We start from the raw sequence: 23,915 nt of genomic DNA, 5'->3' as shown, positions 1-23,915 counted from the left end.
GAAATCTCAGCAAGTTGCTTTCAGGAAAGATGAAAGGCTTGGATGGGAGCAGAGCTGGTCTAATACCCACGAATTTGTCCCTGACTGCTGGTTGCCAAAGTTTTAGTGCTGTGTAACTACCAAACCAAACCAGCTCCCTGAGCCACTTACACCTCTGCTCAGGCGGCTTTAAAGCTCAGCCCTTATCTCCTGTACCCTCAGGGCAGCCTAGGGAAGAGACCACAGAGCCAAAATTGTAACGAGGTGATCCCTTTATTAAAGAGAAAAGTGGCGAAGAAGGAAACTCAGCAAACACTGAAGGGAGGTGGAAAGAGCAGGGGGTGAGTTAACGTGCCCTGCTCCAGGCTGGATGCTTCCCACTGAGAACTCACGGCTCTCCGGGCTCGCTCGGGAAAACGCTGGCCAAAATGGGCTTGAATTAATTCGAAAATAAAAGGCGAGCTTTTCAACAAGAGTGTATTCGGCAACGTTAACTGTGGCCAGCAGTTAATTTCTGCCCTTTTCTCATCCCTTGAAGTCCGCAAAGTGTCTTTAAGACTTGGTCTTTTGTTTTAGAGCCTGGAGAAAACTCTTTGTTCTTCCTTAGGGTTAGCCCAGTTCTCAGACTTGCACATGGCAATACTTGAATATCTCCACGTCGTGATATTAAAGATGGATATTCCCGCATTATTCGCATCATTGTTTCTATGACAAAAAGCACCGAGTTCATACATAGTAAAGACGTCTTTTTTCTGACGCCTTCACGTTGAGAAGCTGAAAAGGTATTTTACTGAAGTTCGGCTAAATTGCAGGAACAGGTTCACCCAGAGGACAAATTTTCTATTCGATTAGTTGTATTTCAGCCGGGAAGAGTGACCTCTAAACCCTTAACCTTTTGGACCCAAACTACCCTTCCCTTTCTCTAGCATAGAGAGCAGCTAGGAGCAGCGCTTGAAGAGGGAATTCCTGAGCCAAGTTTTCAAGTTTTGTTACACCAGGTTCCTGCAGTAGTGGCCTTTCCTCTCCAGAGCTGCTCAAAGCCATCCTTTTGCTCTTCATACAGAGCTATTAAAATAAAGAAGAAAAAGGGGTGTGGGGAAGTAAAATCCCTCTGGCTACTCTTGAAAATCCTCCTCCCGGACCCCTGCTGTTTTCCTAAAGTCCGATAAGTTGGCTGCGAGCAGGGCAAAAGTGTTATTCGAGAGAGAGCTACCAACTTGGGCATCTGAGGTACAGTCCTGGAAAATACTGGCCTTGGATAAGCAAATCCTTGCTTTGTGCTTCTAATCAACCGAGATGGCTCCCGAAGTTAAAGGACCAACTTCTGCTCCCAGATTTCCTTCCCCCGCCCACTGAAGTCAAACAGGCATGTAGCTGCGAGCAGAATTTGTCTCATTGTCTTTTGAAATGGTAATAACTGCAGGACGAGTGTTGGCTTCAGCAGGCACAGCTCTTACAGCCCTGTTTGCACGTCCCCTTTGAGCGGGGCTGGAGCACCGTAGGTTTGCATAGGTGTGATCGCACCCTAAGACAGGACAATACGTGAAGTGGAGGCAGAGAGCACCAAACAGAAATAGTTTCCAGCTGCCATTGCTCTGAATGGTCAGGATGTCTGTAATAGTGACCAGCAGCACCCACTGGTCGTTACCTTCATGCAAAACGAACCTGAGCTGGTTTTTGTTTTGTTTGTTTTTTGTTTTTTTTTTTTTTCCCAATGATTGTAACCCTCCAGAGTTATTTTTTGTATGAAGGGAAGCTGATTATTTTTGTTTATCGCGGGTGAACGTTGTGCATTGGAGCCTTTGTTAAACGGTCGCATTGTCCAGCGCCACTCTCATCTCTGTCAAAGTGTGATGCTTTTTATAGACTTTGCTGATGTTCTGCTGCCATTGATTAAAGCGTTATTTATACTAACTGTCGCCTGTAGTTTTGATGTAAGCCCTCCACATACGTCTGAAATAATAAAAGGTGTAGCGAAACAGATTCTGGTTTGTACCTTGAACAATCAGTCCTTACAAGGTGGGTCTCCCTTCTGTGAAAATGCTGCTCCCTCCCATCATTACAGTGTTAAGAGATGAGTGACTCTGCATAGCATCCTTCCAAATGTCCCTTTGAACAGGTTTGCTGTTTGCTTCAGCCATAATGGTGTGACTCTAGGCCAAGCTGGAGTCTATATTTACTTTTGGGCTGCAGTTAAAAGTGCCTGTCATCCATTTGCTGCTGCTTTGCATTTAACAAGCCCTCCTAGAATGACTCCTGGATTTCTGCATGTGTGGTAGGAGGCGAGGAGCCACACCTGAAGTCACCTCGATGCCCACACAGATGTGTCTCTTTTAGGTGAGTCCTAGAAAGAATCAATTAAATAAAGAAATGGAAATTCGAAATTGCAATGCAGACAGTAGTTTTTCCTGAGCAGTAACTCTCACTTTGACAGCGGATACAAAAGAAAGATCACAAGAAAACACAACTTAGAGACTTTAAACTTTGCCATGCACCTATGGCAAGCATATTTTTTTTTACTTCCCAGTGTAAGTGTCTCAGACGATAACACAGCCAGGAGAAGTCGATTGCACTATTTTTGTCATAAGTGCTTGTCAGTGAGGGCTTGTCCTCTCCTGGAGCGTGGTCAAGGCACGAGTCCAAAAATCCAGTCTGTGGCTCGGGCCGGGCAGGGAGCAGGGTGCCCAGCAGAAACCATGTGCCCTTACTGCCCAAGAGCGCCCAGGGCAGGCTGGGGCTGCCTTTCTAAGCACACACTCGCTAAGTTTAAACATCGAGGCACATCTTGTGATTATACTTTCTCTCTGTGCTGTTTAATGGCTCCTCCTGTTACTCCCGATACATCAATACAGTTCTGTATATTATATCACCACTAGTCGTTAAGGTAAGAATGAAGAGGAAAGGCAGAGTCAATAGCGAGCCCCACTCACTGTACAGTACAGTAAATAGGGACCTCTCGGTGCACAGCCACACCGCTTCCACCGGCCATGTTTGTTAGCCCTTTCCCCTGATTCTTTTTTCCTTTTTTTTTTTTTTCCTCCCTCCTTCCCCCCAAGCCTAGAGACCAAAATAATCTTGCTAGGAACAGTCATAACAGGCAGAATTTCAAAGTGCAAGGAAGATGATAAGAATAGATTTCTACAAGTCCTGACCACGTGATTTGCGAAATAATTAATTCAGCACGTCCCTTAAGAAACACGGAGTCGTCATTAATCTGCCAAGCAAAGGACTCTATCAGACTTGAAAACTGAAGAGATCCCAAGAATATAATATACAAAGGGTGCCGTCCCTCTCCCTGCACACCTAGCTCTTGGGTAGCTGCTGAAAAAGAGACGCCCGGTACGTAAATATTTTTTACTTTTATTCCTCCTTATTTAAGTCTTAATGAACTCAGCTGTCAAACACTTGACAAATAGGGCACGCTGCTTCCTGATTTCCAGCGCGGCAGCGGCCGGGAACCGGACCGGGCGCAAGCGATGACCTTTGCTTCCCAGGGAGCGGGGGAAGAGGGCGAGCGCGGAGCGCCACGGAGCGCCGCGGAGCAGGGAGCCTGATGGGCACACCGCCTCCCGGAGCGGCGCCTCGGCCGCGGCCGCCTGCGCGGGGAGGCGCGGAGCGCCGCGGAGGAACAATGCGGCTGTCAGGGCAGCGCTGCCCGCTCCCGGCGGCGGGGAAAGGCCCTCGGCTCCCTCGCAAGCGGGGTCGTAAATTTTGCCGTGGGTCTGTGACAGCGGGGCCGGAGCCGGGGCCGGGCGCGCCTCCCCCCGCTGTCCGCACAAAGGCCGGCTCCTGCTCCTGCCCCACCGCTCCTGCCCCGGCCCCGCCGCTCCTGCCCCGGCCGCTCCGGCCCCCGCCGCTCCTGCCCCGGCCCGAGCCGCATCCAGCCCCCGGAGCGGGCACGCCGGCTCGCAAGTCCCCGATCAATAGCTCGGACCGGGGAAAAATAGCATTTTTGTTTTTATACAAAGCCACTCTCTAAAAAGTCAATAGAATACGGACGAGTGTGAGATTTCTCTGTGAAATCCCAGTCAGCTGGAAATGCCTCCTGCAAACAGGATATTCTTTATTATCCCTTGCTGGAGTAAATTCTAAAAACCCTAGATTGTAGCTTTTTATTGCTTCCGTTTCGGTGGCAGGACAGAGACAAAGTTTCCTATGTTATGAATTATACATTCAAACAATAACACATTAATTCAATTATTCAAAAATGACAAATGTTTATGTGCTGTGGTAGTGACTAAGGAACAGATTCGCTACTTCACGAGAACTCCTACATTTTTATCAATGAAGTTTTATATTATCCTATTGGGCCGGGAAAGAAACCAAACTCCACCAAGACACGCAGCAAAATGGACCTGAACATAAATCGCAACCCTTTCATAGGAGCGTTTATTCTCGCATATAGCCCGGGCTATTTTATCAGTTTGACAATTGCCGGAGTTGTTGTTATAAATCATCATAAGTAATTCCTGAAAGGGTGCGAGGCTGCTGGGGGGCGGGCGGAGACTGTAAATCTTTCTGTTTTATTGCTCTATGAACATATGCTCCGATTGAAGAAGTCTTAGATCCTTTACTGGAGACAAATTCGCGCAAAGCTGGAGTCCCACCAGCCAAAGGATTAACAGTTCCTTAATACTTTTTCAGTCCCCTTTACGATATCTTAATTCTGGCGTTGGTGGCAAAGGTGCTCCTTTCTTTCAGCCGTCCTCCATTTTCACGTTAAATGTGCCTGTGTTTTCTTTTTCTTTCTATTTTTCCTCTTTTTCTTTTTCTTTTTCTTTTTCTTTTTCTTTTTCACTAGACTCTGAAAAGGCACCAAAGGGCTGTGAGGCTTTCTCCGGGGGGTTCCGAACTGCCCTCCAAAAAGGCGTTTTCTTCTGAATCCTCTTCGTGTTCTTTGCTCGTGTCCAGATTTTCCCCTCTCACTTTTGTGTAGGAAGCCAAAGACCTCTCCGTCATCCAAAATGTCTAAACAGCAGCCAGAATTATGTTCGGCTTTGTGTGCATGTACACAAGTATGCAGAACACGCTGTGCGTGTAGGGGTTCTGTATGTACACACAGACACGCGAGCGCGGGGGGCTCGGCAAAACTACCCAGACACCAAAATATATGGCTGACTGAAAAGGATATAAAGAACCATTACCTCTTACTTGAGGCGAGATTTAAGTGCATCGTTTCGAAGAAATATAGGATTATAAATCCGAAGCCATACACAATAATTTACATTGAACTTATGTTTCCATCACTGGACTCCAATCTTTTTATAACTGGTTTGCAAAGTCAGGAAAAGCAATGTAATTTAGATAAATGTTACAATGCACTTACGGTTAGTATTGTAAGGTAATATGTTACTGTCACATCCCCATGCTTTGGATGGTAATGAAATCATAGCAGATGTTAGATTAGGTGTGGTGTATTTATAGCTACAGATATGTTACAAAAAATCAAAGAGAGAAGCTAATACATATATATATTTTTTCTTTTGCCTAACTGGTGTTGTTGGGGAGCTTTGTGGGCACACATGACAGATATACACAGGGTTTACTCCATGTCTCTTCATACACACAGAGCAGGGAGGCAGGCTCAGGGCAGACACACACACGCACAAATGTCGGGAGGGTTTTTTCCCCCAGCGTTTGTTTAGCCTCCAGACAGGGGTAGTTCCCGCTGCCCCGCATCTTCCCGGTCCGGAGAAGGAGAGAGCAAAAAGTCGCGCACGCCAGTGGGCCCCGGCGCCTGTCCGCCAGAGCAGCGTGGCTGCGGAGCTGCCCCCGGCACAGGCTCCCGGCCGCAGCTGGCTCCAAATACCTCCTCTGTCTCCGCTGGGAATTGCTGCGCGCTGGGATCATCCCGCGAAATTCACCTTTTCCCGCTGCTCCGCCGGCCCCGCGGGGCGCGTAAGTGCGGGGGCCGCGGTGCGGAGCGGCGCGGAGCGGGCTGGGCCGGGCAGCGCGGGCGGGCGGCAGCGCTCGGGGGCCGCGGGCCGCCCCACGGGGCCCGGCGCGGCTGCCCCGCTGCGCGGGGGCGCGGGGAGCGCCAGCCCCGGCCCCGGCGCGCTGCTCGGCGATCACGTGGGCCAATATGCCTGTATTTTAAGGCAGTGCCTATATTTCTGATTATAAAGGGATTTCTCCTGCTCGCCCCCAAAATTCATCAATGGCCGCACGATTTAAAACCAAAACAAAACAAGAGCCGTCCAATTGCTGTCGTTGGTTCCAGGAGGCTGATGGCTAAAGGGTTGTGTGTTGATTTTTTTTTTTTTTTAAAGCCCAACAAATTCCGATTTCCACTCGCTCTCTTTTATTGGTAGTTGAGCCTGAGCCTGTTTTCGTTCTATCGGGAATTCTGGTGTTTGGAAATATTTGTAAAACCGCAAGATCAGGTTTAGGAGAGTATTGTCTGCAGACAAAGGGTGAAGGATATATTCTAAGAACTGCAAGCGCAGATCCTGAAAAGTGAGGAACCCAGGTTTATGATAAATTGATACACAGGTAAGCAACTGCATGACAAAATGGGACGTTTAACCGCAGGGGCTGTATTATCTCCTTTGCTCAGAGACGGTCTGGAATTTGTTTGCAATCTCTGCCCATAGTGGCTGCAAATGTATGGAGTGGTCTCCACCTACTTGAACGTTTTAAGCTGTATCTTCTTTTTATTATGTTCTTTAAATAAAAAGTGAACTCATTTCCAAAAGCTAGGGGAATACGTTTAACCCTATCCTTTCCCCAATTTTCGGTGGAAGGGAATTACAAATAAGCAAACAAACGAGGGAGAGAACTTTGCTAGATGCTCCCATTGCCAAAGTGAGATTGAGCATCACGTTAATGCGTTGCCGTGGTTAGCCGGGCAGGGGGTAGCCGTGTTGATTTGTAAAGGGCGATTTAAAATAGGCTCATTGGTAATGTAGCCTCTACATAGGATCTCTCAAATGTTAGTGCCAAGTGTCTTCCCGAACCTTTTTCCCTGGCAGCGCATTCGTGTTCCTTAGTGGCTGTTGTGTTCCTTCCGCAGTTGTTTTAGTACTGCTGTTACCAGTATGCTCATGCCTTCGAGTTACACATGCGATTTGAAGCACGGCTTGATATTTATCTACCGAGAAGTTTCTTGCCCTGCATTTGTGTGGTTTGATCAATAAGGCGGTGGGAAGATGCCTGGGGGGGACCAGTGCTTCTCTGTGCGGACTGGGGGTCTGGAAGCGGCCACACAGCCTCCTCCCAGACACAGCTCAGCTCCCGCTTGGGCTGCTGCAACTAGCCCCACTCTCCCAGGAACGCCTGTTTCTACTGACTGTGCCTTGCCTGGAGCCCGGCTGAACTCTTGGTTATGGCTGCTGTAAAGCCCAGCGTTGTGCTGTGGAGCAAGAGCGTGTGTAAGGTTGGAACGGACCCTGCCCTCCCCGAGTCACCCGGGCGAGTCCCCGGCGGGGGTCGGAGTGCCCCGAAGGAAATAGGGTGGGAGGCCAGGGGAGAAGGAGAAAGTTAGGGTGTTTGTTTATTTATTTATTTATTTATTTATTATTTTCTGTTGCGTGTTGCTCTGCTCGATCAGAAGTTAAAAGCACTGAACATTTTTCTTAGCTGTATGCCTCCAAGCTGCTGGCCTGCCAAGTTAGTCAGCTGAATCCAATTACTGCAAGCAGCATTTCATTTGGCTCGATGGAAGCACTCACTTATAACTTCACCTAAAATTTCAATAATACCTATATTGGTCCCATGCCTGAATAATTCTAAAGATTTCCCTGGGTTTAGCTCTGGGAACGTCTTCTCCAAGCGCTGGGAGACGAGCACAACCCCAGCGTGCCCAGACTCCTCTCTCCACAGTACAAACTTTGGGGGTTATTCCTGTGGCCGTGGAAGTCTTGGTATTTGGCCAAGCTCTGGCTAAATAAAGCATGTCCAGAGCTAGAAGGCTATCGCTTGTGAGGCTGAGGAGCTGCTTCAGAAAGGGATGAGAAGTCGATAATTAATTAGGCACAAAATGAAAACTTACCGTGTTAATCAACAGCGGCTAACAATGACTTGGTTTGCAATATTATGATCTCTCCGCTCAGGGGCTAAGGTGCAACCCACTTTAGGTTGCCTTCATACACCGTGTAAAGTGCTATTTCTAATGAATTCTCTTTAAAAAAAATAAAGCACTTAAAGTTGACGTACGCCCACGTGAATACATTATATAAGACGTTACTGGGACAGGCCTGGGCCAGGAACCTGAGCGAGCATCATGTGTAATCATGAAGCTCCACTTCCCTAACTCCAGTTTGCCAGCATAAATTAAGGTGATTTGGAAGGGGAATGTAGCATCCTACTGAGTTTGGTTAGGGAGAGAGAAGACTTGGTGGAAAGTTGTAAGATCTGTTGTGTTGTGAGCTATCGGAGGCGCTTCCGTTGGTTGTTCATTAAGTGGTGAGTTATTGCTATACGAGCCAAAGGTCATTTCAAAGGCTTATGGTGGCTAGATATCGTCTTTATAATGACCTGGGCTTCTTTGTGGGGGATTTTCTAGCACTCTTAAGTTCTTAATGTCCTGAATCGACACATTGCACAGACAAAGGCAAAATACTAATTCCGAGACGCAAATGCTTGCAGCGCATTTTCAATGCTGGGACTTCTTCGCTTATCTTTCTCTCAGTCTTATTCGGTATCTGGGGGGAGAAATGGAGAAAGACCCGCGCTAGCTTCGTTTCCGCGGAACTCCTCGCGGGCCGTGGGTGCGGGCGGCGGGAGAGGTGCTTGCGACCCTCGAAGGTGCCCGCAGCTCCCCGCAAAGGTGCTCCCTTACCCCGTGCGCTGAAGGGGCTGGCTCTTCGGGAAAGCAGGCATGGGTGCTCGGGAAGGCAGGCATGGGTGCGCGGGGCCCGTCGCAGCGGCTGCCGCAGGCCGCCCTGCCCGGCTCCCACCCGCAACCGGAGCATTTTGCACGTTTGTTTGCTCCCCGCCTCTCTCAAAGCTCTATTAATAAATGAAGAGAAACATCTACCCTTTGTCTGGTAAAATATCTGACGCGGACGGAAAGATACGGTGAGGGGCTGCGGACGAGATGTGCATTTATTAACAAAGTCCTAAGGAAGAAAGTCCAAAACAAAGCAGTTTCCGCTGAGAGTTATCACTTCTGTTGCAGGTCCGTGCCCACGGATTATCCAAAGAAATCTGAAGATCCTACTCACACAGTTAAAGTCAAAAATCAAGAAAAAACGTAAGTTTGGTGAGTTCTCTACATTTCCTTTTCCATCCATCTCTCGCTTTCCCTATCGCGACAGGCCCGTCGCAGGGAGCGCTGCCCGGCCCTGCCCCGGCCCGTGCCCGCCGAGCGGGGAGAGCCGCTCGGTCCAAGCCGGGCGGCGGCGGCACCCCGGGCGCGTCCCGCACGTCAGATAAAGAGCGGCCCGCAGAGAGCCCCGCTGGAAGCTGCCCCTGTGCCGCGAAGCCGGGCCCGGCTGGGGAGCAGCCAAGGCCCGGACCCAGCCGCGGGGAGCGGGCGGCTCCGGGGGGCTCCATAGCTGCTTTGAGAGGCCCCACGGCGGCCACCGCTCCGTGTCCCGCAGGGCCCGTTCGCGCTCCCCAGAGCTCCCAGAGACGGGACGTGCCCGCAGCCCCAGCGGTGGGTGCCCGGCTGCCCTGCTTGCGGCCGGGTCCGGCGGCGGCCCCGGCGCTTTCCTTATATACAGGGCAGCCCCGGGCCGCCGGCCGGGAAACGTGCCGAGCGGGGGATTCTTTTGCCGGGCTCCCTCCTACGCGCCGGCTGCTTTGCACTTCTGAAAGTGCCGGGGCTTGGGAAGTGTTTTCCTTTTCATTCCTGGCCGGAGCGTTTACTGCCACGGCGCTAGCAGTCATAAATTTTGCTACAACCGCAATGACAGGTGCATTGATATGCACCCTGAGAGCTCCGGCTGCTTTAATAACCGCTTCGCTGGCCGCTCTCACCGCCTCTTATTTATTCGGTATCATATTAGATATTGATCCGAAGCAGAATTAAGTGTAGTGGAAGTTTTAGTAGAGAACTGCTTAATATGAAAGTGTCGGAGGAGAGCGGCGGGCAGCGGCGGGCCGTGTCAGCCTGGGCCAGCCTGGGCCAGCCGGGGACGCCGGGGCTCCAGCTGCTCTCCGGGCACAGCCCTGAGAGGCTCGGCATCCCGCAAAGGCACTGGAACCAGTGGCAGGACAAAAAGTCCCATTATCGTGTGCGACGCCTAACAGTTCAGATGAGGTTAACCTTTCTGGAGAGGAAGAAGGGAAATCTGAAACACAGACATGGATACTTTGCGGTTTCCTACCCTCGGTGCCTCCAAGCCCACCTCCCACGGCTCGGCCTCACCATTTGGATGTCACTTTTTTTCTTTTTTTTTTTCTTTTTTTTCCTTTTTTTTTTGTTTTTTCCTGTAGGCTCTTTCTGGCCAAACCACCAAGTGTTGAGCCCTTGCTTTGGTGTTACCTATAAAAACATCACCCCGGGCCTTTCACTCGTGGAAAATCAAACCCTGGATAGGTCTCCCTCTCTCTCTTTTTCTCCCTCTCTCTCTTTTTAAGATCTAAAGATGAGCCACCAAACAGTTGAGCATTGTCCATGTGATTTATGGCCCATAGCCTCCTTTTTAGGTTCAAGCAGAGTTCACAAGCAGTTGGTATTTCAGAAAAGAAATAAGGCTTTTAACAGCTTAACAGCAATATTCTTTCTTAAGATTCTGTGTATTCTTTTGGGAACTATATTTCACAAGGCATATAAAAGCCTACGCTTAAGGCAGTGTTGTGCTAACAAAAGTCCTCAGTCCAGACCGGTCCCGAAAATGTAGATGACAGAAGTGGGAAAAGAGAGACAGAGTTATTTGGACCAAAATACGTCCAAGACTCGTCAAAATTATCACATCGTATTAAAACTCATTTTTATCGCCACCGTCCATTTCTGCAGACTTTTTAAACAAAAAATTTCCAGGAGAGAAAAACAGTTCCCGTTCTGTCAGCTACACAGATCATCTCAAGCTTTTGTTTAGGAAAGAAAAGGACCCCGGCGGTCCGTGACACGGGATAAACCGCCGAGAGCGGCCGTGAATCGCAGCTCGCTGAGATTATTTTCACTTACAGAGATGTGTTTCCCCATGAATTTTAGAGAACAGATCAATGATACTTGGCGGGACCAATGATACTTGCGAGAGAAGGAAGACTACTCTCCTAATATTGCATAAGTATAGGCAGGAGAACTATAATTGTCGGACATCTTTCAAAGATTTCCAGCTACTTTTCTCTGGTATATTAGTAGGCTTAAATCCTGCAGAAATACAAGGAAGTCTCAAGATATGTTGATTTACAGACTTATATTGTCAGGCGAAGTATGTGCTAATTTACAAAACGACCAAAAGTGTCAAAGAAAACCCCTATCCCACAAGAAAAATAGGAGCAGGGAATGTTAAAAAGCCTCACCAAAACTGCATAACAGTTTCCATCTCGTACTAAGCGCAGAGCAGTTTTGGGAGCAGCAAGGAGAAAGGTATCAGCACCCTGCCTCAAAACATCTGCCCTAAGGGGACCGTGCGCTTTCGGTGGGAGCAGCCTCATGCGGGAGCCGGGGGGCGGGGAGGGGAGAGCCATAAGTTTGCAGGCCGAAAAAAGAAAAGAACCCTCTAAAAATTATCTCAGATGTCTCAGGTTCTTTCTACTGGGTACAAATAAAAGGGACGAGAAACGTTGGGTGAGGGAATTTAATTCATCACAGAATTAAAATAGGGGAGCTGACCTGCGACTTCCTTTATAGTGCAAAGTAAAGGGAGTGAATGGCGCCGGTTATACTTTAACTCTGGAGGAATCCGGGGAAAGAAGCAGGGCGGGTTTACAAAGGGGACGGGATTTTTCTGCCTCTGCCCGGCCGCAGCCCGGGCTCCATCCATCATGTCAGCCGCGCAGGGCCGTGCGCACGCGTGCCGGGCGGGGGGCGCCATGCTCTCGGCCGGAACGGGCCGCTGGCTCTTTGGGGACACCACCCAGCACAGTTGTCACTGAGCGCGCTTTTCTACAACCCGATCCTGCCAAACTCGAGCGGGAACAGGCCAAAGGCAAAACAAAGCAAATAAAACATCCCCCCAAATGCTTCAAAAGGTGGCCTGTAGGATGTCCCGCCAATGTGCTCCGTTCCTCCCGCACCATGGCTCCCGGGTGGCTCTTTCACTGCAGTGGCTCGGGTCCTTCCCTGGTGTGCTCTGCTCTCTCCCTGGTGCGGCCCAGTTTGCCCTGACTCTAGCCTGGTGACCCTGATCCTACCCTTTTGTCCCCTGGTCCTTCTTTGGGTCCCCTGCTCCTTCCTTGATGCCTCCCAGCCCTCCCCTGCATGGGAGGCCGAGGCCGAGGGTGCCGGGGTGCGGGGGACGCCGGGACCGGCCCGTGCCAGCCGCTACCAGCCGGTTCCCCCCTCTAAAAGTTTCTTTTGTGTCCCTGCTGTTTCCCTGCCCAGGTGGCTGCGAGTGGCCCGGGCCGAGAACGTGAGGCGCGGGGCGGCGGTCAATGTTATTTGAGCGGGGGCCACGGGCCTCGGCGATCGCAGAGCAGAGGATGCAGAAAGCCGCCTACTACGACAACGCGGGGCTCTTCGGGGGCTACACCTACAGCAAGGCCGACGCCTACCCCTACGGCGCGGCCCACCAGCCCTACGGCCAGGCCGGCCTGGACGGCGAGTACCCCGGCTCCGCCTGCTCCGTGCAGGGCTCGGCGCCCGGCCGCGCTCCGGCCCACAAGGGCAGCGAGCTGAGCGGGAGCTGCATGCGGCCGGGCGGGGGCGGCCCCGGGGGCAGCCAGCCCCCAGGGATCGGCGAGCATCAGCCCCCGGCCCTGCCGCCCTCCTCCCCGCCCAACCCCCCTCCCAGTGTGCCCCCTCCGAAAAAAGCCAAGGGGGGCCCCAACTCCTCGGGCTCGGCCAGCACCACCCTCAGCAAGCAGATATTTCCTTGGATGAAGGAGTCCCGGCAGAACTCCAAGCAGAAAAGCACCTGCGCCCCCTCAGGTAGCCCAAAACCCCCGCCCCGACCCACTGCTCTCCCGGGGAGCAGGGCTGAGTCCCTCGGGCTGAGCTCCGGCTCAGGGCCTTGTCTGCTGCTCCTGTAGCTGCTATCGCCCTCCGATCCCCCCACCCCACCCCGCTGAGGGTCCTAGCCCTGCCGGGCGCTGCACGTGGGACAGGCTGAGGGCGGGGTGCCGGGGACGCCTGGTCGGTGTCTCTGGGGGGCGGCAGCTGTGGGAGGGTGGGTATCGGGCAGGGAGGAGGGAGAGGCCGCCCCCGGGCCCTCTGCACCCCCTCCCCGGGGCCGACAGAAGAGAGGGTATAGCAGGTTTCCGAGGGACCCCGGCAGGAAGGGGGGCTGTCTTTCGTGGGGGGAACCAATGTCTCTTTGTGCCTCTTCCCCGCAGGAGAGAGCTGCGAGGACAAGAGCCCCCCCGGGCCGGCCTCCAAGAGGGTGCGAACAGCGTACACCAGCGCGCAGCTGGTGGAGCTGGAGAAGGAGTTCCACTTCAATCGCTACCTGTGCCGGCCGCGCCGCGTGGAGATGGCCAACCTCCTGAACCTGACCGAGCGGCAGATCAAGATCTGGTTCCAGAACCGCCGGATGAAGTACAAAAAGGACCAAAAAGCCAAAGGCATCATGCACTCCCCCGTCGGACAGTCCCCGGACCGCAGCCCCCCTCTAAGCGGCCCAAACCACGTCGGCTACTCCAGCCAGCTCCCCGGCGTCAACAGCCTGAGCTACGACGCGCCCTCGCCCACCTCGTTCGCCAAGTCGCAGCAGAGCATGTACGGGCTGGCCGCCTACACGGCGCCGCTCAGCAGCTGCCTGCCGCAGCAGAAGCGCTACGCGGGCGCGGAGTACGACCCCCACCCCATGCAGAGCGGCGGCGGCGGCTTCGCCAACCCCAGCCTGCAGGGCAGCCCCGTCTACGTGGGGGGCAACTTCGTGGACTCCATGCCGGCCTCGGGCCCCATGTTCAACCTGGGGCACCTGCAGCACCCCTCCTCCGCCAGCGTGGACTACAGCTGCGCCGCCCAGATCCCCGGCGGCCACCACCACGGACCTTGCGACCCCCACCCCACCTACACGGACCTTTCCTCTCACCACACCTCTCAGGGACGGATGCAGGAGGCGCCCAAGCTCACGCATCTGTAGCGGGGCGGCGGCCAGCGGGCTCCGCTCCCCTCTCCATTACCTCACTTTTCTGACGGGACAGTGTTACTGTGCTCTCGAGTGCCAACAGTATTAGTGGATTTGTCTCCCTTAGCAGCTCCCTTCTTTCTTCCGCAGCCCCGAGTAGGTCCGTGAGCAGGAGCCTTTCTCTTAGAGCTGTTTTAAGCATGACAGTGCAATATACTGCCAACCGAGGGACTGATAAGCTGGTAATGATGTACTTGAAGGTAAGTCTTAGAGATGCTGTAGTGTTAGCAGCGCGTCATGCTGAGGTGTTTTAGACCAGTCGTGAGCCGTCGGAACTCGCCCGCGCGTAAGCTTATTTCAGAGAAGTTAATTTATGAGTTCTTCCGTAACGTAAGGATCGCATTGGACTAAATGATATGTATTTATTATTTTAAGCGAGACATTTTTTGTATCACTGATTATTTATCCTCGTCTTAATGTATTTATGTGGGTATTTGTAGAGTTTCTTCACCAATACTTCGGGAGAGGGATTCAGGTCCGTGGTGACTTACATTTCACCTATTTAGTATAATCGGTCTGAGCTAGTTGAGAGAGTAGTCTTGAACAGTTGTAACAGTGGCTGGTGTTTGTAGTTTATGTAAGGATTAATTAAGACAGCAAGTCGTAAATCATTAATAGAGTAAAACAAGCTGTGGCATCACACAAAGAGCCGTTACACTTAAAAAAATATTGAAAGTATTTTTAAAGTATTTATTTCTAATCGGCTGGCCCCACTCGAGCGCCTCGGTGGCTTGGCCGGCAGCTGGCTCGGCCGCGTGAAGCCACCTTCAGATGGAGGCGCAGCCGCTTTGAGGAGGCGATCTACAAAGAGGGGCTCTTGACCATCTTGTTTCAGATCAAATCCTGCATATAAAAACCTCGGTGAGGTTAACATTTATTTATTGGCTGGGTATGTATCGCACATATTATTTCGGTGGGCTGTTTTCTTTTTTTTTTTTATTTTTTTAAAATTACACTCTGGCTATCCAAAATAGAAAAGAAATTAGAAGCTTAGAAGGCAAAAAAATTAGAAACCCTCTGATAGTGCTAATTTCATTAGGGTCTCCATAGCAATCCGCGCAGCAGCTGCCACCTCCTTTGTTATTTTTATACTGTTGTCTTTTACTAACCATAAATCAATTTTTAGACATCTTTGGAAGGCCGAGCTTTTCCTCTTGGTTTGGTTTTTTTTTTTTTCATAAATATAAACTTTGAAAGAAATTTGACAATCAGATACACGCAGCCGAAGGGAGACGCTGAGACGGGGCGCGGGCAGGGCCCGGGCGGTGCCGCCGCGCTCCCCGGTGCCGGCAAGGACAGTCCCACCCGGCCTGACCGCCGCAGGGGGCACCGCCACCGCCCTGACACCAACAGGACAGCTAACACGGGGAAGAAAAAATTAAAGTAACGAGAAGATACAAAAATAGGAAAAAGAAAGGGAACGGTGCTCTGAAGCCTCGTGTTGCCTCCTCTCTAGTTACACGGCTGTATTGAACTCGCTGGATTTACAGAGATATTTCTTTTGTAAACGCTGTGATTAAAGTCTCTTCCTGACAGTACATATTGCTCTGAGAAGACTATTCTTGTCTCTTTCTAAAAGTGTTGGGTTAAATATTAATTCAAACTTCTATATTCCCCACCAAAGCGTCTGATGCATCGCTTTCCAGTTTGGCAAACACCGCAGCTCCTACTCCATCCTCTAATGACAGACCTGGCATTCCTATTGTGAGAAATATTTTGCCACCTCCCATCCTGGTCAATACAGACAAGTTTTCTTTTATTTATTCTTCTTTTCTTTCCCATCCCCGCTTTCTTCCTCGCCATTTGTTATTTTTGTTCAGCTGAGCACTAGTGATTCAAAATATTACTTAGGGTTTTGTTTTCCCCTCTGTGAGATTTCAACAATGCTGTGCTACAGTGAAAAGTGTATCTTTTGTTAAATTCCACTTTTAACCAAGCAAATTTGGATATATGTGTTACAGATCTGTAAACAAAACAGAACAGAATAAACTTCTTTGTTTGGAGACATATTTTAACCCTTTTAAGCCCTAAAATTGTATTCTATGGAAGTTTTCACACAAATTGTTTCTTAGAAGCACCACCCAGGAGAAAATAAAACATACAAACAACGCAAAAAGTAATGCTAGACACCACTTGTGGTTTATACTTCTGCAATTTCCCATAAATATATACATATGTTTGTCTCTCCAAAACTTTCTGCAATCAGTGTGCCCACAAACAAAATTCCCTATGTAGGTTTTTGTGTGTTCTTGAAACACAATATATTTTGCATCATCTGTTTCTTTGCTGTTTCTGTGAAACAGCAAGGCACCACCATTTCTGCAGGACACTCAGTGTCCTTCTCCCCTTTGCTTTGTGCTCTGTAGGCTGATAGTCAGTGTCTGCCTCGACTTACACTATTAGTCCTTCATTGAATCTGGTGAAAAAGAAAAGGCTGTTTAGAGATCTGGGGAAGGAAGGGAGCTCAGAGGAGCCCTGACCACAAACACGGTGTTACCGAGGCCCACTGCCCTGAATTGCTTTCATGTTGCAGGAAGACAGCAGCCATGGTTTCCAGGGGGGGAGGAGGAGGAGCTTGTGTGAGGGAGAATCTTCTTGTAAATAAATTCACTTTCTTCTCCGTGACTCTGGCAGAGGTGTCTCCTTTGTAATGCAATAGAAGTCCATGATGATAACATAATTATTAGAAGTAATGTAACTTTAGCAAGATTGCTGGCATTTTTACAATGTTTGTACAAGCATCAGCAATCTAGAGGAGAGATACACTTTGGCACAAGCCAGACTTTTTCTTGGCCCATCATTTAAAACCCATAAATTATAAACAAACCCCTTTTAAACACATCAGGAGCTTAGCTCCTTTGCAAGAGCATCTGATGTGATGAACTCCAGTCACCTATTCAAAACACAGCTAGTCAGCCAAGGCCAGGCCTGGGGCTGATCTTACCTTTGCCTTTCTTTACAAATAGGAGGCACAGCACCCCTTCCTCTCCTTCCCTGCTCCCTCCATCTGCTCCAGACACCTAAAAGGGTCAGTGAACCAGGCCCTCTAAATGCTGGCAGTGATGCTGCATTATTTGGGACAGGCAGCTGCTGACAGCACTGGTTGAGATGTGTCAGGGGTTCACAGAGCTTCAGTGAGGCCATGCAAGTTATTCTGTTCAGATCAGTGGGGTTTGGGTCCCCACTTTCTGGTTTGGCCTTTACAGTAACTCACCATTCAATGGCAGTTTCCCCAGTGCAAAAAGGAGCTGAGGCTTTGTGTTATCTCCATGCAGTCAGTGCAGGGCCGAGCCACCCCTTTGCAAGCTGTTTCTTTTTGAGGGGGGCCCATCAGTGTCCCACTGTGCACGGCCTGGTTAGCAGCACCAGGGCAGGGGACCCTAGACAGGCACAGCCAGGGGCTTCCAGGGATGCCACAGTTTTGTAGGTGCCACTTGTGTTTGGCTGGGAAAACAAAGCCAAATGCCTCCTGCTCCTTTAGCAAGAGTTCCCTGAGCAGGCACTACAGGCTCCCAGCCCTGCTCCATGGGCAGGCCAGGGAAGGACCCAGGGGCACCCCCGTGGCTTCCACTATGAGACCACACCAGGGTCACCTGGGACTGCAGCAATCTTGTCCAAAGATGAAGAGGATGCAGCTGGCTGCACACCCAGGAGGCAAGGGCATGCAGGGAGGAGGCTGGCTGAATAAGAGGGAGCCCACCGGCATCAACTAGAAGTCCCCTGACTTTCTTGAGGGCCAGCTGGGCCTTTTGGGCTCCATGGCAAAAAGCCTGAAGGCAGGATCCACCACTGGGGTGTCTGCATCCCTCCATCCCCATGGGAAGCCCTTTGGTACAGCCTGCAGGGACGTCCAGGCACTAAAATGATTACTTGCCAGGGGAAAAAACAGGGTAAAGGGGATGGGGCTGCTGGTCTACCAGTGGGAGGGTGCCTTGCTGATAGCTGTCAGCTGAGGAGAGAGGAAAGGAGCTGCAGGTTGTGATGCCATCCTCCTGCATGCCAGTCTGCTGTGCGTGCCCAGTGCCACACACCATGGCAGCCTGGCAAAGGCACAGTGTGCTCTATGGTGGGCAGCCCAGGTGCCCAGCACTGCACTGCAAACCTGCCAGGGAACACAGGCAGGAGCTGGGTGGGCAGCACACAGGGGCTGCTGCTGCCAGGACAGTGAGGGCCGTGCTGGTGGCTGGGTGTCATGTGGTGTTGTACACTGATGAACAACATACCTCTGCTTTTAAAAGGTGCAAGGTAAGCTGGGCCAGAGCTCTGTTGGCTGCAGTCACTTTCCAGGGACTGAATGGCAAGTTAATCCCTGAATGGGCAATGCCTGTCTGCTCCCATGTGAGAGGCAGCAGTGGGTACCCCGTGGTGCTTGCTTGGAGTGGGGCTGTCAGGGGGTGACAGGGCTGGCTCTGTTAAGGGTCAGCAATCACACCCAGAGCACTTTTTACTCGACAGTGGCTCCTCCTACTTCTGCTTGGACCTGAGCCAGCTGGGACCAGACCAGAAACCCCATCCAACAGAATGCAGTCCCAGAGCTTGAGAGCCATCGAGTAACAGGGCAGGACTGAACCCCTTGGGCCACATAGGCTAAGATACAGAGTGGGACTCAGTGAGGTACCTGTGCCTGCACACCCCTAAGCCTCTGCAGATGCTGCTCAGGAGCAGAGGTGAGTCTTTGTCTCTCTTTTTGGAGTCCAGGGTTCTGAAGCTTTCAGAACGTTCTGGGATGAATTACAGAAAGGCTCAGCTTCAATGACAATAAGCACAAAGCAGAGTGAAAACAGCAAGGAATTTGTAGTAGGCAGGATGGACATCTTCTGGGTAAAAATTCTCACAAATGTAGGATTTGAACACTTCATTTATTTTTACATGCAGTTTTTCTTACAACAACTGAAGGTAGGCAATCCCATGCTGAGTGAGGTACACAGACTCAGTCTTTCCTCTAAGAAACATTTTAGGATCCTTGGGAGCCAGAAAGGCAAGAGAAGACAGAAATCTTGGCTGCAAACTCATTGACACCTGTTTTGCACACAGCAGCGTGGCTTACCTTGACACCTCTGGGTTATCAATATGTGTAATATTTCTGTCCCAACAAATTCACAGCCATGGGACTGGAAACAGGGCTTTACATGGCAAGGGGCCAGCGTGGAATCACCCTTCAGAGCAAATCTTTACAGAAGAAGGCACAGACTATCCTCTTCTCTGTGTTCATACAGAGGATCTTTGTTGTTAATCTCACATACTGGGAGAACACAGGTTCCTGTCCCAAGGGTCACCTGGGAAAGAGGAACTTGTGGCAGGGAAACATGGATGGCAGAGGGAAACACCCTTTCCTGAGGGTTGATGTGCCTGCCTGTGCTAGTGAGGGAGCTGAGGATGGCTCCCCTAGAGTGCCAGAACAACTCCCCATCTCTGCCCTGAAGTCTCTGTTCATCCCTGGGTTTATTCACATTTTACAAAATAAACTCCGAAGAGCTTCCCCTCCTTCTGTAACAGCCTTTCTCACAGGAGCCTTTGGTGGTTTGTTTGTGCTAACAGGGCCACTGCTTAAATGCCCAGTGTTTGCTTATCTGCCCTCAGGATGCCCATCCCCACCCTCACTGTCCCCACACCATGGATGTACATCCCCCCTGGCACTGGGAACCAGCTTTGCCCAGCTGGCAGGGCTGCAGCAGCAGAGGGAAAAGGACAGGGTAATGCTGAACCTCGACTTCTAGGCTGGGGGCTGGGGAGGAATCTCCTGGGTGTTAGTGACAAGCACAGAGGGTGGGCTCCTGTCCTAGGGAGACAGTCCCAAGGCAGTGCCTGTGGCTTGGGCTGCCATTGCCTTCAACACAGGCTGCTCAAGCAGCCTCCCTAGGGTGAGGGGCTGGTGTCTGCAACCAACAGGACTCAGGGCTTTTTGGATGGACTTTCTCCTACATCATGTCTTGGTTCCACAACAGCTTTCTCAGGCTTTGTAGAGGCCCACATACTTCCAGAAACATGGTGACACAAGGACTCATTTGGTCCATTGTTGTTACATAAGTTTTTGCCCCAGCAGCTCCCCTGTCTCACCATCACTTGATTACTCACACAGGCATCCCTGAACCTCCCAGCAATTCTCCAGTTGTCTCTGATAGCATCATGTTCTTCACATTCTTTTTCCCCCCACTTTTCTTCTTCCTTCTTTTGGCTTCCAATGAGTCCTTCATCTTTTCCATTAGACTCCTTGTAAAAAAAACATCTTCAGTCACTCTGTTCTCTATCACTGGAAGTTAACTTTTAAAGTCTGAACACTGAAATTCCTGCATGTAGAGAAAGCTCTCCCTCTAAAGCCAGAGTATCAACAAGAGATGTTTTTCCTGTATTTAGCCACTGATTTCTGCTTTTGTCACCCTTGAACAGTCCTGCCAAAACAAACAGGTAATGAACAGGAAACTGGTAACAGCATCCAGCTGGGTAAATGGAAAGATCATATGTTGGTGTGAACACAGACAGCTTTTCTAGCATTTAGAACAGTCTTAGGTGTAATTAAACCAGTTGCATTTTGCAAACACAAGACCCAAGTAAAGCAGCAGCTCTTTTCTGAAGCCAATTTTCTTTCCTTCCCTGCAGGCAGGAATTTTTACAGCAGGGGAGACTGAAGAGCACAGATGCTCTGCTGCATGGACAGCTATTCTCTGCTAAAGAGAAAACCTGGTGTTCCCAGGCTTCTGATTTTTCACAAGATAACATTTTCCAAACTGCTCTGATTGCCATGGGAGTGCTGAGAAAGTTTGCATCGTCCAGAATTTGACCCCTTCCTCCAAATGTATGTTTCCTGGCAGAGTGTATTTCATTTAAACTGTTCTAATTTTTTCTTCTAATTCTTCTTGCACCCCCTGAAAATAGAAATTTAGGTGATACCCTGTTATTAGAGTATAAGGGCAGCACAGCCCATCAGAGTGAACAAGTCTGTGCCAGGAGAACACTGAGTGTCAGGACTCTGATATTTCAGTGCCTGCTGTGTCTGTAGACTCGAAGTTCAAGCACCCTTAAGACATAATCTATATACAACCAGCCTTGCCTCTGCAATAGCTGGTTTGTAGTAGATGAACAATATTAGCTGGGGAGAAAGTGGGGCTGATAGGAGGTCATGTCACTGATCAGAGTCCCTGTGCAGGGAAATGCTCCTGTACCTCTGCAGGATGTGCATGCCTGTCCTAGCAATGTGTCCTCTCAGGGCCCCTGCAGGAAAAACCCAACAGATCTGCTCTGAATTCATCAGCTGGGCATAATGGTGGAGCTGAGCTGCAGAGCACAAATCTCCGTGGGAAAGAGTTGATACTGAGTCAGTGAAATGGTCTGATTATGTCTCCCCATTATATCCCTTTCCTGTCACCAGTCTGGCCCTCTGAAATCCACAGGAGATCCAGTGGAATGTTTCCTTCTCTGGGGATTCTGGTTGCCTTCATAAGGCTGGCATCATGCTTGGTCCTTGCAAAATTTGTGGCCTCTTCCTGACCACAACAAACGGCACTTTTGCCAAGAGCTTGTGGAACTCCTTGAGGTGTTGAGTGGAAGGCACTAGATGATGGATGAAGGTATATAAATTTCATGCTTTTATTTAGAAATAAAATATAATTTTAAATAAAGTACAACCCTTGCATTTGCCAGCTGACTCCACATCCACCTACTAAGAATTAGAAGGTTGCAAGGCTAATTCAAAGCAGCATGATGTAGCCCTTGTGTTCCTTGTATGTCCAATCCCAAGTCACCAAAGCCCAGGTGTGCTCTGCCCAGCATGCCCTTCTGCTCTTCTGAACTGCACTGACACACGGTTATCAGCCGAGGCACTGGATGAAACCGATCATTGCCCAAATCAAACATCAGCGTGGCTCACACTGGATGGTCAAATGTCACTTGGAGACGTTTAGGGCAAGATGATCACTTCGGGAGTCCAGATTTCACCTCCTTCACCTTGCTGCTGTTTCCTGCCATTCTGGAGGATTGAAAACCAAGAGAGAGTTGGACGATTTGGCTGGGTAGAGCAACTTGGTGAACACTCAGTAAACAATGCCGAATCGCCAAGGGAAAAATAGAAGTCCATTAACGGTGTGAGCCTGTTAACGGTGAGGAGATTCATTTTTGAGAGGCTGCAGAGCACTTATCTGACGGAATGAGACCATTAAGCGCCATGAGGTGCAGCAGCACCCCGCCCCTGCCCCAGCCCCCGGATGGGGAGGCCGGGGTGTGACGGCTGGGCTCCCGTGGGAGCCCCCGGAGTCCGGCCGGCTGCAGGGCAAGGGAGAGCGCAGACGGGCGCCCGGATAGCGGGAAAGCGTCAGCTCGCTCACCTTCCAACCTCCCGGCAAACGTCCCTAGTGTGCGGAGACTCCGTCGAGCCAGGGGGAGCGATCTGTCCCGAGGGAATCCAGGTGCGGCACGGCAGGATTGCCCACCTGCAGCCCCGCTCCAGCCCCGCTACAGTCCCGGCAGCCGGCCGGGGCAGGGGAGCTGGGGGCGCCCGGGACCCCCGGCTCGGGCTCTCCCCTCCGGGCTCCCATTGGCCGCGGGGCGGGACGTGCCCCGCTCCAGGGCCTATATTACGGCAATATTGCCCCGGCGGGGCGCGGTTCTGCCCCGTGGGCCATGGAGCTGGGGTACTTCGCTCTCGCCTTTCCGCCGGGGCTGTGCCGCGGTGCCCCGCAGGCCCCGTATCCCCAGCGGGGGGATGACGCCTTCCTGGCGCTGGGCACCACGGCCAGCGCCGCGTCCCCCCCGCAGGCGCCGGGCTACGCGGCCGCTGCCCCCGCGGCGCTGGGCCCCGGCTGCCGCCCGTCGCGGGGAGCCGCACCGCCGGCCTACGCCTCGTCCATCCTCGCCGGGAGCGGCCGCTCCCGGGACCCCGAGCACCCCTGCCCCTGCCCCTGCCTGGGCGCGGGCGGCGGGGCGCTCCGGCACCTCTCGCCCTGCCCCGGGGCCGCCCCCGCGCCCGCCCGCCCGGCTCCCGCGGCGGCCCCGGCGGCGCCCCGCACCTTCGAGTGGATGCGAGCGAAGCGGAGCCCGCCCGGCAGAAGTGAGTGGGGCGGCGGGAGCGGGCGGGGGCTGCTCCCATCCCGGCTCCCCTCTGCCCTTCTCCTGCCTCCATCCCTGCCTCTGCCCCCGCTGAAGCGCGGTGTTTTTCGGCGTTGCAGGCGGCCCGGCGCCGTGCGGGGGGGAAGCTCCCGCCTGCTCCGCACGCACCAGCTTCAGCACCCGGCAGCTCACGGAGCTGGAGAAGGAGTTCCACTTCAGCCGGTACCTGTCGCGGGCCCGCCGCCTCGAGGTGGCCCGCTCGCTGCGCCTCCGCGACGCCCAGGTGAAGGTCTGGTTCCAGAACCGCCGCATGAAGCAGAAGAAGCGGGAGCGGGAGGCGCTGGCCGCCCCCGCCGCCGCTGTCCCGGGCGGCCCCGCCTGAGGCCCCGCGGGGACCTCGGGGCTGGGCTGGAAGCGGCGGCCGGGGGGCACCGGCTGTGCCTTCACGCGGGACCCCGGCTGTGCTGTTGCGCTGCTTTTTCTGTTGGAACTTTATGTACAGTTTTATTTATGAGGATTCAGGGAAAACCGGCGGCTCGGAGCGCCGCTGCCCGGTGTCGGAGCGGGCCGAGGCAGCGGGAGGGTGTACTCGGGAGTTAGCGGAGAGCGCCGCTCCCCAAGGCAGGGCAGCGAGCGGCTCTGCCAGTTCCCCTGGGTTCGGGCGGAGGTGGGTGCGTGGAGGGGCTGCCCCATGCTCCCGAGCCTTTCTCCGTT

General features: G+C 52.0%; 2 protein-coding genes across 2 annotated transcripts; both read left to right on the top strand.

Moving 5' to 3' along the window:
- The first annotated feature begins 9,142 nt into the window (after window positions 1-9,142).
- HOXD3 (homeobox D3) lies at window positions 9,143-14,250 on the top strand. Its single transcript, XM_064718294.1, has 3 exons — window positions 9,143-9,181; window positions 12,416-12,961; window positions 13,366-14,250. The coding sequence occupies exons 2-3, from the start codon at window positions 12,466-12,468 to the stop codon at window positions 14,115-14,117; spliced, it is 1,248 nt and encodes a 415-aa protein (XP_064574364.1). The 5' UTR covers window positions 9,143-9,181; window positions 12,416-12,465; the 3' UTR covers window positions 14,118-14,250.
- An 8,525-nt stretch (window positions 14,251-22,775) lies between these two features.
- HOXD1 (homeobox D1) lies at window positions 22,776-23,583 on the top strand. The gene is made up of 2 exons (XM_064719022.1): window positions 22,776-23,202; window positions 23,321-23,583. Exons 1-2 carry the CDS (start codon window positions 22,776-22,778, stop codon window positions 23,581-23,583), a joined length of 690 nt encoding a protein of 229 aa, XP_064575092.1.
- The last annotated feature ends 332 nt before the right edge of the window (window positions 23,584-23,915 follow it).

Source organism: Zonotrichia leucophrys, chromosome 7 (genome assembly GCF_028769735.1).
Source record: "Zonotrichia leucophrys gambelii isolate GWCS_2022_RI chromosome 7, RI_Zleu_2.0, whole genome shotgun sequence".
Classification (NCBI taxonomy): Eukaryota; Metazoa; Chordata; class Aves; order Passeriformes; family Passerellidae; genus Zonotrichia; species Zonotrichia leucophrys.
Note: the sequence above shows the minus strand (reverse complement) of the source record. Positions and strands in the feature narration are given on the sequence as shown.

Excerpts from the sequence above, each read along its gene's own strand:
- HOXD3 (XM_064718294.1), top strand. The coding sequence starts at position 12,466 with ATGTTATTTGAGCGGGGGCCACGGGCCTCGGCGATCGCAGAGCAGAGG. Across the intron at positions 12,962-13,365 it reads AAGCACCTGCGCCCCCTCAG|GAGAGAGCTGCGAGGACAAG; the intron begins GTAGCCCAAAAC and ends TCTTCCCCGCAG.
- HOXD1 (XM_064719022.1), top strand. The coding sequence starts at position 22,776 with ATGGAGCTGGGGTACTTCGCTCTCGCCTTTCCGCCGGGGCTGTGCCGC. Across the intron at positions 23,203-23,320 it reads GCGGAGCCCGCCCGGCAGAA|GCGGCCCGGCGCCGTGCGGG; the intron begins GTGAGTGGGGCG and ends TCGGCGTTGCAG.